Below are 20,855 nucleotides of genomic sequence, written 5' to 3'. Positions count from 1 at the left end.
TGGTGATGGTGAAGGCTCTCCTCACCAGAGTAGTGAAAATGGCGAAGGGTCTTAAGAGCGACAATAAGCGAAGCCTCTCATTGAACATGAGAGGATGCTAATAAATATGACTATACCCTTCATCAGAGATGAGAGAAAGTGAAGTGAGACTGCTGAGAGAACAGAGCACAAAGAACTCAAACCAGTTTTATGCAGCAGAGGAAATTTAATTTCTATTTTGAGAGAATAAGAGTAAAACCCTATCAGACCATTTTCTTTTCCTCTTCCGACATTAAAGGTAACTTGGATATTTTGCTTCTCAATTTAATTTTAGTTTGGCCCTAACAACCTGCAGTGAAGTTTCAGAATTGTTTGGTTCTGAATTGAAATTATGTTGCTGCAGAGGTCCTTTAATGAAATTTTCCCAGTTTAGCCAATTATATCTATGTGCACTGCTTTAAATTTATTTATTTATATATAATGTATAATTTCTGCAAATTATGAGCCATAGAATTGCTCTTCAAAGCTCAAGCTCCATGGAGGTGGGATCTCATCTAATGTTGAATTATAGAGAGGTAGAGTTCAATCAATCTTTGTAAGAAATAGAAAAAAATAATAGAGTAAAATATTCTGACTATCTTTCTGGTTTGCATCAATTACACATATCTCCCTTCTATTTTAAAAACATACAGTTTAGTCTAATTAGTTAATACTATTAAGAATATTCCAAAAATATTATTTTTAACTGAAATTTATATTAAAATAAAATTTATTTACTATTCTGCTCCTCATTCTAATACATTCCTAAATATCAATTTCATTCAGTTAAGGCAATTATAAATTTAACTAATTTTATGAAATTTTATGATTTAAAATAAAATACGAAAATTATAAAAATCTTATGATTTAGATCAAAATTAATAAATTTTATAACATATTAGAAATTTTAAAGATAATTATTTTTTGATTTTATAACAATTTTTTGGAAAATGTCTAAATAATTATTAATTTAAAAAGGGGCATTTTGGTAAAAAAAATCATTTAAAATCAAACTTAACGGTCACCTAACAATTTAAGTATAGTAGAGAGGTTTGTATAACATAGGTATATGTTTTTAAAATAAAAAGAAAGCTTCTGTTATTAAGATAAAATATAAGGATAATCAGTATATTTTACTCAAAATAATATTAATAATTCTTAAACTAAAAAATTAATAAAAATTTCTAATAAAATTAAAGGCTCTAAAATATGCTTAATAATTGGAATTATTATTTTACAGTGAATTATTTTATTTCTTCCAGAAAGCCAACTCAGGAAATGAAGGGTGCTAATAGAAAATGAAAATGAAAATGAAAATAGAAAAACCTATCCTATCCGTTTGAAGTTTTTGCTGCTCGCTGGAGAGCTAGCAAAGAATGTACACTTCTGCAGCCATGGCTTCTCTGCTTTCTCTCACACCATCGCCATTGGTTGCAAAGCCAGCAAAGTACCCATCTCTTGCTTCTCCTTTTAAGGTATTTTCGTCTCACAATATTTGCTTAAAGTTTCCTTTTTCCTTCTTCTTCCCTCACAAATGTCAGTATTTCAGGGACGCTTGGAAACTTTAGCGGCAAAACCATGCAGCATACCGTCTCTGAAAATTCACCGAATTAGTAGAGAGAAAAGACCCCTTGTTATTCTCAATCAAGCTGCTTCTTCCTCTGCAGTTGTTACCCTTACCACTGAGCGCTTCCGACTGAATAATCTGGGCCCTCAACCTGGTTCGAGGAAGAAGGCGAAGAGAAAGGGAAGAGGTATATCAGCAGGTCAAGGTGCTAGCTGTGGATTCGGTATGAGAGGTCAGAAATCACGATCAGGACCAGGTGTGCGGAAGGGTTTTGAAGGGGGTCAGATGCCACTTTATCGACGAATCCCTAAACTCAGAGGAATTGCGGGAGGTAATGGCTGTTTTTCTTTTTTACAGTCTTAGTTACTTCAATTGTGGGTAGTCGAATTTATTATCCCAGAGTAATTATGTGTCTTGGTATTTTAATTCTTAGTGTAATTTTAATTCTTAGTATAATTGGGCCATCACATAATGATGCTTTGCTGAACTTATGACTTCAAATGTGAGATTATGAGCAATTTCTTGAATGGATGCATACAAATCACATCTGATATTTAGCTTTATGAACTTGGGTACTCTGCAATACCAAACTTCATAATGGAAGTTCCAAAAGGTTGAGAACTATAACGAGAGAAATAGACTCTGACGAAATCATAAATCTGCCTCTCTTTTTGTAGGTCAAAGAAAAAAAAGTCTGTTTTTTCTTTCTCCAGCTTTATTAAGAAGGAGAGTAGAAATCATGTTTCTATTGACAATGCGATTCTATGACTTAGGATCCAATAACCGAATAAAGGAATACCAAAACTACAGTTCGTTATCAGCGCCCTTGGAAATGTTTAATGACATATCCTGTACCTTAGAAATATATTTTATGTATCAGTTAATGTTTCATGCTTATGTATGCATACAATTGGGATTACGCGTACACCCTACACCATTTTTTATGTATCAGTTAATGTTTCATGCTTATATATCAGCTAATCTCTAAGGTACACCCTACACCATTTTAAGTGCAAACAAATAGTACATATATGTAGATCTGCTTCAAATTGTCACATTCATGGGTCTGTATATTTCTTTATGAACTGTATATTGATTCCTGTTTTTTTTTCCCCCCTATTTTTTGTTTGGGCAGGCATGCATGCTGGATTACCCAAATATGTCCACGTAAATCTGAGGGATATAGAAGATGCTGGATTTAAGAATGGAGAAGAGGTATCTCTAGAGACATTGAAGGACAAGGGTGTAATTAATCCATCTGGAAGAGATAGGAGACTTCCTTTGAAGGTACAAACTTGTTAATTTATTGACATGTAAATTTCCTTCTCTATGTATTCTCTCTGTCCTGCTTCTAACAGATGGTATAATTCTGATTTAGATTATGGTGCATGTGTGGATGAAGTGAAACTGAGAAAATGGAATGTATACTTCTTCTATGTGATTTGAACACCATTTATAATGTGTTTGCACTTACACATGCGCATGCATGGGTTTCATTCACATTGGTGTAAATCAAACTCAAACTTAAATGGTTATACATGTGAATAAAATTGATTGCCATGATTATATTGGCATGTTAATGAATATGATGACTTGGAACTCTGTTGTCTGCTATCATGTGGTTTAATCTAACCAAGGTATATGAATATTACCCAATCAAGACTCTCAGGTGTACAAGCCTCATTGAAGTTCGCAGACCAGTGGATCTGAACTTGACTGGCAATTCAGTGTCTATGTTTGCTTTATGACTTAACATTGTTATGTAATGATTCTTAGCCGCTCATGTTGTAGCAATAAGAAACAAAAAGGTGATTCCTGAGCTAGATGAGGTGATTCATATTCCCAACTTGGCTTTTGCCTGAAACAATTCCACGTCAATAAAATAATTTTCAATTTCTTGTCATTTCTTTTTTCACTTTGTTGACACTGCTCGAGTTTATCTGGTTGTGTAATTACATATGTTTTTGGGTCTTGATGAAGGTAATATTTTGTTACACTTTGATTACAGATTCTGGGAGAAGGAGAACTAAGGAAGAAGCTGACTATAAAAGCTCGTGCATTTTCAACATCAGCTAAGGAGAAGCTCGAGAGTGTCGGCTGTTCACTCACCGTTCTTCCTGGCCGTAAGAAGTGGGTTAAACCATCAGTTGCTAAAAACCTTGCCCGTGCAGAAGAATACTTTGCCAAAAAACGAGCTGCTGCTGCTTCTGAACCAGCTTCAGCTTGAAGTTGCACCAAATATTTCCTCTGACATTTAGAAATTCTTGAATAGAGATGCGGAATGATCCCTCTTTAGGAAAAACATCTCTCATTGAACTTTGCTGAGATCTTTTTCTTTCTCTTCCTCAACTTACTTTTTATTTTTCATTTTTGTAGTATTGTTTGTTTCTTGTCCTGTTTCGCTTTGTAATGTTGTCAAGTTCTGCTTCCAAAGCAATGTTTTATACCTAATGAAATTTGATTCTGCCAGTGGTATGATGTTTTGGGGGTAGTGATGTACAAAACTTGTTAAAATTGTCCCATTTTTTCAGCAGCATATTGCAAGTTGACCTTCAGAAAGATGTAATTAGTTTAAGATATAGTACGACGTTGTTTCTTGTTCTAATGAAATTCTTCCTGTCCCTTTCTTCTCTATCAGTTATCCATATTCTGTTTGAAACACAGAATCCGTACGTTAGAGAAGAGCCACTAGGCTTTGGCTGATGATGGCCCATTGCAAGTTGAAACATGTAGATGCCACGTAACTTGGTAAATACGCATAGAAGATGCAATCCTTTCCGAAAGATTCCTCTCCCCCAACGAGGTATTTGAGTGCACATCTTCTGCTTAAGATATACAGAAAAAGTAGTAAAAAAATTACGTGAAGAGATAAACATGCTCTCGGATTTCTCAAGCTTGATGGATAGTCAAGAACTAGATAACTAATTTAAAAATATTAAAAAAATTAAGTTGATTATTTCTTACAAATATGTATTGATTTCTCTAAAATACTTTCTTCAATTATGTGTATTTAATGATTGGAATTATCTCTTGATTGGAACTTTTTATAATTAATAGGAATATTTTGAAAACAAAAATGAAAAACAAAAGGAACCAAACTTTTATATTTGAGACCAAACTCAACCTCCACTAGCTCTTATGTGAAAGAACAGAAGTAGTAATTTATAGTGCTACATCTTAATTCAAATTATCCAATTACATCACAAATAAAGTTTAGATGCATGCATATTTTGAACCCAAAAAAAAAATAGTTGAAATTAAGCATATATAAAACTTTTATTTTTTGGGGAAAAAAAATAAAAACTCAGTTAATATTGGAGAAAGTCCCAAGTCTTCCATCGCCCTGAATTTTTCAGCTTTTATTTTCCTCCATTACATAATACCATGTTGAAGTTGGTTTTTATATACCGTGTTCAACAATTAAAGTTGGTTCCTTGCAAACACCCTCCACTTGCGTTTTGTTGTCTTCTTACGAGACCAAAAAGCTTTTCAGGCTGACTTTGTTTTGAAACTAACAATGATGTGTAATGTCCCAAACGTAGAGAACGTGGTAATTTGGCAAGTTGATACATTTGCTCTTTTTTTCTAATCAATAAGGTATCAAACCTTGCGTCATGTGCAAATAATTTTTTTCTTCTCATTTTTACCCTTCATTTAAAAAGTATCTAATCACTAAGGTATCAAACCCAACTGCCTAGATGCAAGTATTGATTATACCTAGAAGGGTTTTTTTTTTTTTTGAAAAGGAGTATTAGCCACAGAGAGAGATCTATATTATTAAAAAGATAAAAATTAGAATTTAAATTTTTTACTTGGATAATTTAAACCCCTTTCTCTGCAGGGGAAGGAACCCACGCACTCATCACACATGCATCTATTTTGGTCATTTGAGATATAGAAACTAAGATCATCTTTATGAAAAGAGATATGGAGTGTCCCCTGAACCGTACACTTGGAGAATTTATGTTTAAAAATGAGAAAGTATTGCATAATGGTAAACAAAATGGATGTCAAAATCAGGGGCGTTCACTTAACAGGAGGGCCACTTTGGGATTATTGACAGAGGCACGCAGATTGGAATTTGGAAAGGAAGTTGGCATATATCAAATAGAATGATGAGAGCAATTAGACAAATAAAGAATATATTTGAGGTTCGTGTTGATTTTGGATATATTCATCGACAAGGAAAATATGCAAAATGCCCAGACCAATTTGCAGAAACTCTCATTTCTGTCCACAAGAGCCTGGTGTGGACCAAGGCTTGAAAATTCTTCCAACCAAGCAAATCAAACGGAACCTTAATTTTATCTGTCTAACCCTTTTTGCGGCCCAAAAGCATACTACATATTGATAACATAGGACAACAAAAGGAGAAGAGAATCCCAGTTGGATTCTCTGCGAATGCGATCCAATCACAGGCGATAACAACATTAAAGAAATTAATGGAGATTAGATCTAGTGAAAGGAATTATCTTTTAATAATATGGCAACTTAAGACTCGAATCTCCTCTAAAAGAATGTTCACATCTTTTTTTTTTTTTTACAAGAAAAAGAATTTTCACATCTAATTTCTCATAATATTTCGAAAATAGAGTTATTTTTAATAAGAGAATATGTATGTCTATTGAAAAAAAAAAATGGAATGAGAAAAAAATGGAATGAGGGGCATCAATTCCGCGGAACAATACGCTTATATCCTTTTGTCAAAATACTTGACAAGCTAATTAGTTGCCTTGCTCAACAAGGTCATATGGCTAGGACGTATATATAAATGATTTCTAATCACCTCGCCAAATTTTTAAAAAATAATTAATTCATTGATGTTATTTGAAAAATATTTTTTTTCCATTTATCCCTCTCATATGAAAAATCTTACCTAACTCATAAAAAGATAAAATTGGAAAAAATAATTAATAATCTATATTATGAAATGTAATTTATAAAAAGTATAACAATTTCTTTTAAAAAGTAATGTATTTACATACCGCACTCAAGGGAGATGTAGAGTAGATATGAGTCTCATAAATATTGTTTATATTTATAGTTCTTAAAATATAGAATATATTGCATAGAATAGGCTAATGCTACTCATGATTCATGAATTATTTATAGCACTGTTGTCAAACTCGCGAGTTGACTCTCTGAGTTTAATGTTTTTATGTTTTCAACTAACAAAATTATGTTAATTCGTCCTTAAACTTGTGATAACTCTAAACTCGGTTAAACTTACGAGTTTATTTACCAAGTTTACCGTTTTTAGTTTTTAGCTTACAAAACCGTGTTAACTTGCTCTTAAACTCGTGCTAAATTTTTAGATTTGATTATGTTTAGTGACTTTATATATGAATTTTATAGAAATTTTTTTATTGAATGTGATAAATTATGAATATTGATAGGTATAATTTCAATTATTTAAATTTAAAATATATTTAAATAAAATTGTTCTCATTTTTTATATATTAATTATTTGATTATATACTTTTAATACTAGTTTATTAATAAAAGTAAACTCTTACGAGTTTATGATCTGAGTTTTATCATTATCTCGAATTTGTTGAAACTTGCGAGTTTGACAATCTTGATTCATAGTATCAATTGCTATAAATTTTCATTCAAAAATTTCATTAATTACCTTGACATGATGACTTTAGTGGAAAGAAATAAATATGTGAATGATACATAAAATTAGGGGGGGAACAAAATTAAGATGTAGAATTACATGTGAATTTGTCGGGAAAAAATACATATGAATTTGAAGGACAACTTTGAAGCTAAAGAAAAAAATATACTACTACCTCTTATAGTGATTCAATTTGGTTCTAAATTAAAACCATGCATCCCATACTTATTTGCTTTTTCCTAAAATAGCCTTTATGGTGATTATACATGATAAAGTGTTTCCATTCTAATACACATAATTAACAAAGAATATTTTAATAAAAACGGCACTCATTAATTATAAATAATTGATTTAACTGACTTTTTTAATATTTATAAACCAGTTATCTAGTTTTTATATTGAGAACCGAATGTAGTATTGTTCATGTAAAACATGTTGAGTGTGATGATATAGAACGATGTGAGGAACGGGAATGAAGATCTGAGATGAGGATTTGCCAGTAATCATTCAAAAACTCGGGAGTTAGGAGTGGCTAAATCAAGAATAATTGAATATGCATGCACTTCCTTATTCAACTCGCCTGCGTTCCACTTCCTGGGAAGCATGGCAGCATTTAAAAATATGCCTTGTCCCTCGTCTGGTCAATTATTTCTTTTTCATTCTGCGACGCGTCGTCTTCTTCTATTTTTCCTTCAAGATTCTTCACTTATATGATCACCCCATATATACTTTATTATACACCACTTTGCCCCACGAACTAATCAACTTGGCCTTCATCACTTTAAACGTTCACATGTATATATCCCATAAAAAAATTCACATTTTTTATTTATATATTATACCTATGTCTAATCCATATCTGTAGTGCAATTCCATTATGCTTTTTTACATCATAAAATCCATATTTGTCTGTATTTTGAATTTGGTTTTTTTCATTTTTATTTTGATTGTTCATATTTCTTATTTATTGTGTTGTTATTGGTTCGTTTCAAATTTATTTGTTGTTTTTATTTTGTTTGTTACTAAATGAATGTTTCATTAAAAAAAAAACTAATTCTTTTTATTTCATCTTACATATTTTATGCATTTCATCTTATGAAATGTTTTTTCTCATTCATAATTTACTCAAAAATGTCATGGTTAAGAAAAATCTTTATATAATTTATCTTAATATATAAAATTAAAAATATACTTAATTTCAGCGTAACTGATCTGGCCTCTATTCAACTATAGTCCTTTCTTTATGATCCAATTCAACTATAATCTACTGTACTTATTAATCACTGAACCAACTCATGTAAAGACGAATTTAATTTTTAATGCTTTAATATCCCTGCCTACCTTTATTAATATTATCATTAACATTCAATTTCCCAAGCACGTCATAGATCACTTGGTTCCTAATGCGGACCACCACATGGCCCAAGTTGGTACGGATTTCCCTCCATCATTATTACCACTTGATCTCATAAATTTTACAAATACAGATCCAGATCTACTTACTTTAATGTTTAAATACCAAAAAAAAACTCCGGTCAAAAAAAAAAATACCAAAAAAAAAACCGTGTTTTGGGTTTTTAAAAAAAAATTTGATAGGAGGAACCATTTACGCCCCCATCCTTAATTTGGGTTGAACCCGACCCCTGCCTAAAATTTATTTACCGAAATAAATAAATAAACTACTCTTTTATTATTTCTAATTACTTCCTATATCAATTTCCTTTTTCTCAAGGAAAAAAAAAACATCAGGCAGTTTTTAAGCTGCAAAGGCCCAACACTGAGTATAAACAAATCTGATCAAGAATCAACTGAGGACACTCATCATTTGTGACATTGTATCTAGCTCATGTTGAGTTAGACAAACATATCAACGTTACTGCAAAGCGCAAAGTAATTTATTATAATAAATTTAATTTTCAATGAACTGAAAAACCAGTTGAATTTTAAACAATTAAAATTTAAATTTAGCTTATTTTAATTTTCTTTTTCAATAAAATAAATAAAATATAAACAATCCAATAACGAGTTAATGACTGCATGACTCAGGGTGTGTTTGGGTGACACCTCAAACCATGGTTGGGGACCCAAACCATGGTTTGGGGAATACATCACCCAAACACCCCCCCCAAAAACCAAAACCATGGTTTTGATTCCAAAACCATGGTTCTGGAAAAAGCAAAAAATTTTTACTTTTGGAAAAAAAAAAGGGAGAGTGTGAGAGCCTATATGATATGTATCTTGTTATTTTTTTATAAATATATTTTTTATAAACATATTTAATCTTATATTTTATAAATATATATACATATTAATTATTTATTAATTATATTATCTTATGTATTATTAATTATGTTGATAAAAATATATTATTAACAATTTTATTCCTTCAAATTAAAATATATCATAAAATCTTTTTTTTTTGTAATTATCATATTAACTTATGTCTTTTTTGAGTAATTTGTATATATAAAAAGTGCTTCTGATAACAACTATCCAAACACTCTCACTTCTCAGAATCACTTTTTTACAAAATCTATTCTTCACAGAATCTATTCTCCCCAGAATCTATTCTCCAAAATCACTTTTTCAAACTACAATTTGGTTTCATCCAAACACACCCTTAATTCATTATTCATTGGGGCGGATTGGGCGGCATGTCTCTGGCCTGGGATAGCCCTCCCGGACAAATACGCGGGAACAGAAGACGGCGTCGTTTTCTCATCACGTGATTGGCTGTTCTTCCTGCTTTCCCATATCGATCCTTGACACGTGTCAAAATCAGAGAGCTAGTCTTGACGATGTCGTAAGCTCCGTAAGGAAAGAGCTAGGACCCGTTAGATTTAATAATTTATTATTCCAGATATTTTTAACGACACACTAATTAAAATTTTTTTTAGCAAATACTAATAATGGTTTCTTTCAGCTCAGGGTGCAAAACTCAAGGTAGGCTCACGCATGAGGCACCGCTCGCATGAGCGGCATGACTCAATTTTATAATACATAAACAATTAAAAAGAATAATTAAACAGAAAAAAGCATAAATAATACTAATAAAAAAATGATAAATATATTAAATAAGCATTAACCGAGTCTGGTTGGAACCTTGAGTTGCTGCTTCCTTCTCCCCCCTTCACTCTCTGCCTCATCTCTCCCTCACTTTTCTTTTTCGCTTTCTCTCTCTCTGTTTTCGTTTCCTGATTCGCTTTCTCTCTCTTCCACTTCTGTATAAATCAGACCCATCTTCTCTTTCCCCATCCTCTTCAAGCTCTCTTTTCTGAGCCTAACCCCTTCCGAATTGACTTACCTTTTTTCGGTGAATAGTTTTCAAGTATTTCTCAGGCTTCGTACAAGAAGCTGTATTGTGAAGAAGGATACAGGTATTTTTTGGCTTTTCCTTAGATCCGTTGCGTCTTCAGAGATTGATTTCCTAGCTGCCTTCGTAGATTCAATTAATTTTTTCTTCCTTCTCCTCAATTCGGTTTTGTGTCTGCTTTACCTTAATTCATTTCTCTTCTGGATCGAACTTGTGCTTACATGCATCGAGTTTCGAGAAGATGAAGATTATGATTTGGACGTCCGCTAGGCTAACAAGCTTCTCTCGCCTTCTATTTTCTTTTGCTTCTTTGGTCTGAGAAAACGAAAATTAAGAGTTGAAGTTTTGGCCTCTTGGACTGCAAGTATTCTCTCTTTTGAGGGGGAAAAAAACAGTGCCCAGTTTTTTTTACCAGATCTATCCTGCGTTGTGTGAAAGCTCAATCGCTCTCTCAAAAATGTAAAGATGAATTTTCCCGTCGTTGTAAAAAAAAAAAAAACAATTTACGGAATGAGCAGATATTTACTCATCAGTTTTTTTTTTCCCAATAACTTCTGAGAATTAAAAAAATTCAGTATTATGGTTCCCCTCTGATTATTTGCACGGTCTTAATTAACTCTTTAGGTAAGGTGTAGTTGCTATCGGAGGACGGCGATGGGTGGTTGATAATTTTAAAGTTGAAATACAATAATTTTTTAATCTTGTTTTGGTTTGACCAGATCTTAAGATTGAGCTTTTCAAATTTTTATGCACGTTTTCGATCATATTGTATGATATCCTGAATAAGTCCAAAATTATAGTATTTCTTTATTCATTACTATAGATTATCATCCTAAATTTTTTGGCGCTATATATTGTTTGGCTTTGGAAAACCAGGTTAGTCCATCTGTTGATAGATTTCAAGGAAGAAGATGAACCACTGCTTGATCCAGAAACAAAACGTCGTCGTGGCAACCCGGGAAGAGATGAGTGGCAGAGACCCTGTGGTTTGTCCCAAACCTCGCCGCCTCAGCCTCTTGAACGTCGCCGTTAACGAGCATCCCGTTAGATCCTTTCGGTGGCATGTCAGGTAGCTCGTCACCTATTTGATTTTGCATACGCTTTTTATAGTTCCTTTTTTCCCGTTAGATTTTGAACTTCACCTTTCGGACAGAGTCGTTTATTTAAACTTTCTGTTGCTTCTTCTGCAGCTGCCAGCCAGAGATGTGCGACACAAAACCCATGGCGGATCCTTTGGATTTCATCCTTGCCGAGGTAGCCCCTCCTTCATTGATTTTGTCGTTTCTGAATACGTTGATAAGTGTTTTTTTTTTTTTTAAGATCTTTGGTTGATTTATCTATTTATTTATGTTTTGGTTGATGTTTGTGGCTGCAGGGTGATTATGGGATAGAACAATCATGTACACAGATGGCCTCGTCGCCCCCTTTTTTTTGCGGGTCACCGCCGAGTAGAGTAGAGAACCCATTGATTCAGGATGCTCGATTTGGGGATGAAAAGTTCTTCCCGCTGTCGCCACCGGTCTGGGCTCCTTCCCCGCCGGTCTTGGCATCGTCTCCGGTGTCTTCCGCAAGGAAGGGAGGCTGTGTCCGAGCCAATTTTGGGAACAATCCGGTCGTGAGGATCGAGGGGTTCGATTGCCTGGACAGGGACAGGCGAAATTGCAGCATCCCTGCTCTGGCCTAAAAAGAAACAAAAAGAAAAACATCCATCTTGCAGAATTAGATCAATTTAGTGGAAGAGAATCTTTTAGAATTCATTGTTACGCAATAGAAAATCACACAAACTACGACACCAGAAGAGGAATTTTGAATGTCTCTGAAAGGAAGAAGAAGGAAGAAGAGAGAAATATCTTTTTTGCCTGATGTAAATATATGTTTGGAAAGTGTTTGTAAATGTGTCATATATGGGCGGTGGACTGAGAATCATGTGGTTTAGAAGTATCCAGAAACGAGAGGTTTTGGTTTGGGTGTATTTAGTGGGATTTGGCCCTCTGTTTCTGGTTTTAGGGTCTTCCATCCTCTTCATTTGTAAGTAGGTTTAGAGGAAGGAAAATTTCATGTTAAGATTCGTCGTCAGGTCTTTGAAACGTAGTTAGCAGCTGAAGAAGGAGAATCTGTACAAAATTATCTGTGAGTCAACCAAGTCATATGGTCTATGTTGCAAATGTGAACATGAGCCACTTGTCGCGTTAAACCCAAAAGAAAAACAAAAAGTGTCTTTTCTCTTGTTCCGTGCACGCTGGTTCTCTCCATGTCCTTTCAATCTGTGGGTGACTAGTTTTGTTTGAATTTGAATCTCTTCTTTTTCAAAATTGAATAGATAATAAAATATAATTGTTGAACATCCCAAAACACAATTGTGCGGGCAAATCCAAATTAAAGACTTTGAAATGACTAAATAGTTGTGAAGTGTTTAATGATAAAAATATTTTTAAAGTGATGACAATTAATTTTAGAAAAAACTAAATGTTAATACATGTGGCGATATCAGTTTGACGAGAAATATCTATTTTTCTTTTGGCCACAACGAGAAATATCTTTAACATAACAAAGGCAACAAAAATTGAAGTAATAAAAAATAATTTTATGGGGAGTTTGACGAGATAAAAAAAATACTTTTTAAAAATATTTTTCACAAAACAAAATAAATTCCTTCATATATTTATTTCGTACATCATAAAAATATTTTTAAAATTATAATTTAATTTCTATCTAAATACCTTATTGTAGGGGCAATTGAATCACTCTTCAAAAATAAAAACCTTAATTCGAAAACCATCTTTAAATAATTCATAAAAATTTAGATATTTTAAAGAGACCATTACGAGATTCTTGTTCATATAATATGATGATATGGCATCGTTTCAAATGTACAGTGAGAATGTTAAATCATGGTACGTACACAGTGGGGGTGGACGGCGCCAACTGGGGACTTTATTGGCAGTAATGGGTATTCTGTTGAGACACTGTAATGCATAAAAGGTTCTTGCCAGTTGTGTGGCCTAAACCATGCTTGTCAGTCAAGCAGAATCTGTTGACCATTATCAGATTCAACCTTTGTTATATGTCAATCCCTGATCCTGTTTTTTCTTCCCCCCAATTTACAAAATTAAGAATTTTTTTTTTTTGCTAAAACAAAAGTAAGAAATATACGATAAAAGCTTGATGCTTAAAGGAATGGTGCCCACAAAAAAGTTGGAGAACGTTGCAGTATATTTGTTTTTTTTTTTTTACTTCTTTATTTTCCATCATCTAAAACATGTCATATTATGGAATGAAATAAATTTTTTCATGCCTAATTCTCATTAATCAACAAGAAGAAATTAAGGATAATTTTTTTATGTTGGATGGCAAATCATTTATTAGGAGTAATTGCGAAAAGTGATTTTAATTCGAGATAAATATAACCAGTTAAATTGCGAAAAAACTGTTAAAGTGATTTTACTTTGAGTATTCTTAATATCTATGAGATGAGATAGTTAACTTTAACTTACATTTGAGGTATTGATTACATACAAATGAACTGGAGAAAATAAAAATAATAACTGTTGAATTTTAAAATTAAAAATAAAAAAATTATTACAAAAATATACTTGTATTTATTTTTAAAATGTAGTCATTTTTTTATAACTGTAATAACTAATATTAATTTAAAATTTTAAAATTCAACAGTCTTGTTTTTGAGGATTTTCCGATCTCCCTTTCATTCTTTTCGCCAAACAAAAAAAAAGTTTGGTGCTTTTTTATTAAAAATTAAAAATTTAAAAAAAAAAAAAAAAAAAAGAGAATGAAACATGTGCTGGTGGACGGTGAAGGTTGAGTTAAACGGGCTTTTAGTGGGATGACGTGGATAGTTATCAAACGCCAATAAATGAACAAAGCTAGGAGTATTTGAAAGATCCCGTTGACTTTTGTTTTTTCTTCTAAAGTATAGGTATCCTCTTATTTGAGATAATCATATTTGAAGTACTGTCAAACACTAAATCTGAACACCTCTCTCAACAAAGATTCAAACCTTAGTTGGCCACGTTGTAAAGGATTAGCCCTTTCTGCTAGACCTAATCCTTATTAGTGATTCCATTGACTTTGAATCAAGGCTAGACCAGTTGTGGCTGAAAATGAAAATAAGTAGTCCTCCAGTGCATTTTAAAAAAATAAAATAACCATTAAGTGCTAGCCTAGCTCAAAGGAATTTAGATGTCTTAAGCATCATGTTTCGAGTTTGATCTTTAAGATGGTGCATATAGAAAAAAATATTGTTGGGAGGGTTCCCGCTACGATGTCCGACACTTGACAGTATCCTAAAAGATTAGTCTCCTACCGTTTGGGTGGAAGGATATTCCAAACAATCCAAAAAGAAAGAGAGCAAATTAAACAAGCTTGCTAAAATTTCTTTGTTCGATACCTTACGTTTAAAATGTTAGAGTTCCTTTTACTTAGAACAACTTGTTGCTAACCCCCGAAACATCTCAAAGGTATTTTTATTTTGAAAAAATAAGTAAATTTTTTATTAAAAATTAGATAAAGTTGTTTATGCACATTAGGTCAAGTTGATAAGTGAATTTGCAAATACACATGCGTATTTCAACGATGAACCAAACAAAATAATTAGTGTTCATATAAAAATTTATAAATATTAATTTATATTATAAGAGCTTATATAAAATTTTACAAATGTTCATATGTGAAAGTACAAATGCATAAATGAATTTTAACAATTAACAATAATAAGATAATAAGTATGATTAAAGAATTTAATGTAATAAATATAAATAACTTGATCTAGAATTAGCCTCTAAATAATTATATAAACATCCCTGCTCAAAAGAGATTGCCAGAAAGAGGTTTTTTTCTTTTCTTTTTTGCCTTTCGTTTGGGTTGGGAACTGTGGAGGGAAGGGCAAAGGCATGTGATGGCTGATGAGAGTATGGTGGGTTGAAAACTTTGCCACACCCAATTATTAATGCCTCCATCCTCCAACCACAAAACAAAAAATTACGACAAAAAAAAAAGGACCACAAAAATTACAAATCGCAAATTGAGACACATTACAACTCTTCATTGATTTTGACAAAATACCTAATTTACAATTTCACAATTTCTATAGTCTTTTTTTTGTGATTTTCACTACTATTTATTGTTCATAATATAAAAAAAAATTTATGCACTGATTTTTGTTACATGTGAACTTGGATTGGTCCCGCTTCTCCGGACAGTTGACATTGCTTGTCCAGATCCACTTTCTATTAGGCCTGTTTGAGCTCCCAGTGAATTCCTAAATAATTAAAATATTTAGTCAATAATTACAGCCCAATAGACATCGTAATCTACAGTATCTATTTTTAAAATCCTTGGGCTGTTCCTTTTTTTTTTTTATAATCCAAATCCATTCATCAACATAGTCATCTTTAAATGTTTTATCTTTCTTGGGTTAATTATCAAATAAACATTACTTTTTGCCAAGTACAAACATCTCTCTTAGAAAGAATTTAAATTTTGATTTGCATAATTGTTGCTTATTTTTAAACATTTTGTAACTATGGTTTTGCTGTCTTAATTAGTGGGCTTAATTGAGGCCTTTTCAAGTTCAGGCCTTTGTTTTCCCCGGCCACTTTCAATATACTCCCTCCAATCGGGAAATTTTATAGCCTGATTTAGTTTTAAAACATTAGGCAAATATGTGGCAATTTAGTTTTTTTTTTTAATATTGTCCCTCCTTAATTTCCGCAAATTGACATATTGTTGTAAAACTACAAGAAATAAGGAGACTAGAGAGTAGAAAAGAAAGCAAGAGATAAAGAAGACAATGTCTTTTTTCTCATTCACTTTGTTTTATGGTACAAATGCCTTATACAATGCCTTTATTTATAGACCTCCAAGCATTGAAGTCCTATACTAAGGTTACAAAGGAATAAAAAATATCACAATGGCATTAACAATGAAAAACTCCTCCCAAGTCATTTATTAGGAAAGTTATATAGTTTACGACACTTGAAAATAAAGAATCCTATGAGAATTCTAAAGATTAGGGGTTATAAGTATCCACTCATGCAATATTTATAATACTCCCCCATGGATGCCCATAACGAATATTGTACCTCATTAAAACCTTATTAGGAAAAACCCATTGGGACAAAAACCTAATGAAGGAAAAAAAGTACATAATGTTTACTCCCCCTAATGATAACATTATTTCATGCCTTTAAGTCTACGCATTACAATACCATACACTAACTTCTCAAATGCTCTAGTCGGTAGTGTCTTGGTAAACAAATAAGCAAGATTGTCGCATGACCGAATTTGCTGGACATCTATATTACCTCTTTTCAAAAGATCATGAGTAAAAAAGAACTTTGGAGAAATATATTTTGTTCTATCTCCTTTGATATATCCTCCTTTTAATTGAGCTATGCATGCTGTATTATCTTCATATAATATTGTTGGAATCTTTTGTTCTAGGAAAAAAATACATATTTTTTTGAATATGTTGAATCACTAACCTCAGCCAAACACATTATCGACTTGCCTCATGAATTGCAGTTATTTCCCCATGATTTGGTGGGGTAGCTGATAAAGTTTGTTTTGTTGAATGCCATGAGATAGCTACACCTCCACAAATAAATAAATATCCTGTTTGAGACTTGTCTTTATGCAGATTTGACAAAAATTCTGCATTTGCATAGCCAATTAATTGTGATTCTAATTCATTAGAATAGAATAAACCCATATCAATTGTCCCTCAAAGATATCGAAATATATTTAATTCTATTTCAATACCTTCTTGTTGGGGAAGAACTAAATCTTGCCAACAAATTAATAACAAATGCAGTATCAGGTCGTGTTGAATTAGCAAAATATATTAATGCACCTATGGTACTAAGATATGGTATTTCAGGATCAAGAAGTTCTTCCTCGTCTTCTTGAGGGCGAAAAAGATCTTTATCTTTATCAAGTGATCTTACAACCATAGGAGTAGATAATGGATGCGCCTTATCCATATAAAATGGCTTTAATACTTTTTCAGTATAAGTTGATTGATGGAAGAAAATTGCATTTGCCAAGTGCTCAATTTGCAAACTGAGACAAAACTTTGTTCTTCCAAGATTTTTCATTTCAAATTTTTTCTTTAAATAATCAACTACTTTTTGAAGCTCTTCGGGAGTTCCAATTATATTTAAATCATCCACATAGATAGCAATTATGACAAACTCTTATCTATTTCTTTTTATAAAAACACACAGGCAAATTGGATCATTTTTATAACCTTCTTTCGACAAATATTTACTAAGTCGTTTATACCACATTCTTCCCGATTGTTTTAATTCATATAAGGATTTATGCAAACAAATTACATAATTTTCTCAAGAATTCTTGCATGTTTCTTACAATTTAAATCATTTAGGGATTTTAATATAAATTTCAGCATCTAAAGAACCATACAAATATGCTGTAACAACGTCCATTGAGACATTTCAAGTTTTTTATGGACTTCAAAACTAATTATATATCTTAAAATGATTGCATACACTACAGGAGAATATGTTTTTTCATAATCAATACCAGGTCTTTGTGAAAACTCTTGTGCTATAGGCCATGATTTATATCTAACGATCTCATTTTTCTTATTTTGTTTGTGCAGAAAGATTCATTTGTATCCAACTAGTTTTACGCCATTTGGTATATAAAGTACAAGTCCAAAACCTTCACATTGTGAGAGTGAATTAACTCTGCTTGAATTGCATCATTTCATTTTTGCCAATCATCTCTATGTCTACATTCTTCAACTTATGTAAGTTCAGGATCCTCATGTTGATTAATTATTTCAACAGCAGCATTATATGAAAAAATGTTATCGATAACTATATTTTTTCAGTTCTATTTTTTTCCTGTAGTAACATAACTTATCAAGATCTCTTCATTATTTTCGGGTACCTAGGCTTCTTCTGAGATCTTTTAATTAATTATGTTTTGGTCCTCTCCTATAGGACTTGCCTCCTCAACTTGACTATCATGACGATCATGATTATTTGCTCCTTTTTTTTTTCTTTCTAAGAGTTTTATCCTTAGAATCGATTGGTCTGCCCCATTTCAAGTGTGGTTTGATTTCACTTGCATTTTTTAGTTGTCCTGCTAGGACATCAATTCTAATTGGAGCATTTTTCAATTAGAATATGAGATTTAGTAATTCTCTTAGGGTCAGTGAATACATCTGGCAATTGATTTGCAATGTTTTGTGAACGAATTATTCTTTGAACTTCAAATTGTGTAAAGAATATAGATGAGATAATGATAATACTCTCTATGTGATTTTTTTATCCAACTGCTTATTATCTCCCCTTAATATTGGGAAAAGTGTCTGTCAAAATAACAATCAGTCGTAAGAAAATCTCCAGTTACTAGTTCTAGATAGTTGATTATAGAAAGAGATTTATAACCAATATATATCTCTAACTATCTTTGAGGTCCCATCTTTGTGCGTTGTGGTGGAGTGATAGGGACGAATATGGCACATCCAAAAATTTTAAGATAGAAAATACTTGGCTCCTGACCAAAAGCCAATTGTAATGAGAAAAATTCATGATAATTTGTTAGCCTGATGCCTATAATTGCTGTTGCATGTAAAATTGCATGTCTTCAAGTTGAAATGGGAAGTTTTGTTCTCAAAAGCATTAGTCTAGCAATCAATTGGAGACGTTTAATAAATGACTTTGCTAGGCCATTTTGAGTGTAGACAAAAGCAACTAATTTTTCTATTGTTATTCTAGTTGCCATGCAATAATCATTAAAAACTTGAGATGAAAACTCAGTAGCATTATTAAGATGAATTGTTTTAATTGCATGATTTGAAAACTATGCTTTTAATTGAATTATTTGAGCAAGTAATCTAGCAAATGCTAATTACTTGTTGATAACAAATACACATAAGACCATCTTATAGATGCGTCTATTAAAATCATAAAATATTTGAATGATCCACATGGTGGATGGATAAATCCACCTATATGTCCTTGGATATGCTCTAAAGATACAAGAGATTCAACTACTACTTTGGTCAATGAAGGCTTTATAATTAATTTTTCTTGAGAATAAGCAACACATGAAAAATCTTTAAATTGAAGAATTTTTTGGCTCTCCAATGGGTATCCATGGAAATTTTTAATAATTCTTTGTATAATAGTTGATCCGGGATGGCCCAATCAGTCATACCAAATAATAAATATATTGTTATCAGTAAACTTCTGGTTTACTGTAGTATTTGTTTTAATTATACTAATATTTGTATAATACAAACCGGAAGATAATGTCGGTAATTTTTTTATGACATATTTTTCTCTATTTCTTACCATTGTAACACGCAAATATTCAATATTTTTCTCATTTATAGTCTCAACATGATATCCATTACAACAGATATCTTTAAAACTTAATAAATTCCTTTGAGACTTAGAGGAATATAAAGCATCACTAATAACAAATTTGTTTCCTTTGGAGAATATTATAGTTGCTCTTCCGAAGCTTTCAATTAGTTTTGAATTACCTGTTATAATATTGATGCTTGTACTATTTATTGTAAGATGAGAAAAACATTTTATCTTTGAGTATGGTGTATGTTGTAGCACTATCTATGAGGCATAAATCTTTATTCTTGTATCCAACAAAAGGAAGAGAAACATCCATATTCTTTACCAAAAGAAAAGAAAATGCATTAACATAAATTTCAAGTACATCATGATCAATAATGCTCTTAAACAAAAAAGTAAACATAAGTAAAATATAAACTAAATTAAAAAGCATAAATAAAACAAACTAAAATATTTTCTTTATCCAAACTCTTCTAATCACGATTCTTAAAGAAATTAGCCACCTCCAAATATGTCATAGCATCAATGCCATTAACATCATTTAGTCCATTGACATCATCATTCTTATATGTAAAATTTGCCTCCATATCGTCAGTTTGAAAAGTCAAATTTGCTTTCACATTATTTGAACTCCTTTTTATAGAGGCCTAATAAAGCTTTGTTAGATGTTCAAGCGTACGACAGGTACATGACCAATGTTCTTTCATACCACACTGGTAACATTGATTTTCAACAACTTTTGGAGGGTCATTCTTATCTTTTTTCTGCCTATCATCAGGTTTCTTCTTTTGGTGGGTATTTGGGTTATAATTGTTACTTTCACCACCATAATAACTATGATTAACGCGTCCCCTGCCACAACAACGACCTTGGCCATGATCACGACCGCGTTCACGCACATGATAATTATTACGTACAGTCACATTCACTTCCGGGAATAGAGCTGATCCACTGGGATGGATCCCATGATTTTTT

At 32.1% G+C, this 20,855-nt stretch overlaps 2 protein-coding genes across 2 annotated transcripts; both read left to right on the top strand.

Moving 5' to 3' along the window:
- The first annotated feature begins 1,361 nt into the window (after positions 1-1,361).
- On the top strand, positions 1,362-4,195 carry LOC114739471 (50S ribosomal protein L15, chloroplastic-like). The gene is made up of 4 exons (XM_028927528.1): positions 1,362-1,493; positions 1,568-1,916; positions 2,721-2,872; positions 3,594-4,195. The coding sequence occupies exons 1-4, from the start codon at positions 1,395-1,397 to the stop codon at positions 3,810-3,812; spliced, it is 819 nt and encodes a 272-aa protein (XP_028783361.1). The 5' UTR covers positions 1,362-1,394; the 3' UTR covers positions 3,813-4,195.
- Positions 4,196-10,362: 6,167 nt separating this feature from the next.
- Positions 10,363-12,642, top strand: LOC114739472 (uncharacterized). The gene is made up of 4 exons (XM_028927529.1): positions 10,363-10,582; positions 11,395-11,587; positions 11,709-11,772; positions 11,894-12,642. The coding sequence occupies exons 2-4, from the start codon at positions 11,430-11,432 to the stop codon at positions 12,200-12,202; spliced, it is 531 nt and encodes a 176-aa protein (XP_028783362.1). The 5' UTR covers positions 10,363-10,582; positions 11,395-11,429; the 3' UTR covers positions 12,203-12,642.
- The last annotated feature ends 8,213 nt before the right edge of the window (positions 12,643-20,855 follow it).

This window comes from Neltuma alba, unplaced genomic scaffold (assembly GCF_004799145.2).
Source record: "Neltuma alba isolate B1F8T4 unplaced genomic scaffold, ASM479914v2 tig00002842_pilon, whole genome shotgun sequence".
Taxonomy (NCBI): domain Eukaryota; kingdom Viridiplantae; phylum Streptophyta; class Magnoliopsida; order Fabales; family Fabaceae; genus Neltuma; species Neltuma alba.
The sequence above is the reverse complement of the archived record's forward strand: the minus strand, read 5'-3'. Positions and strand labels throughout refer to the sequence as shown.

Bases quoted from the DNA above. Each gene is read 5' to 3' on its own strand.
- LOC114739471 (XM_028927528.1), top strand. From the start codon at position 1,395: ATGTACACTTCTGCAGCCATGGCTTCTCTGCTTTCTCTCACACCATCG. The intron at 1,917-2,720 runs GTAATGGCTGTT...TTGTTTGGGCAG, and splicing joins ACTCAGAGGAATTGCGGGAG to GCATGCATGCTGGATTACCC. The intron at 2,873-3,593 runs GTACAAACTTGT...CTTTGATTACAG, and splicing joins ATAGGAGACTTCCTTTGAAG to ATTCTGGGAGAAGGAGAACT.
- LOC114739472 (XM_028927529.1), top strand. From the start codon at position 11,430: ATGAACCACTGCTTGATCCAGAAACAAAACGTCGTCGTGGCAACCCGG. The intron at 11,588-11,708 runs GTAGCTCGTCAC...CTTCTTCTGCAG, and splicing joins TCCTTTCGGTGGCATGTCAG to CTGCCAGCCAGAGATGTGCG. The intron at 11,773-11,893 runs GTAGCCCCTCCT...TTGTGGCTGCAG, and splicing joins TGGATTTCATCCTTGCCGAG to GGTGATTATGGGATAGAACA.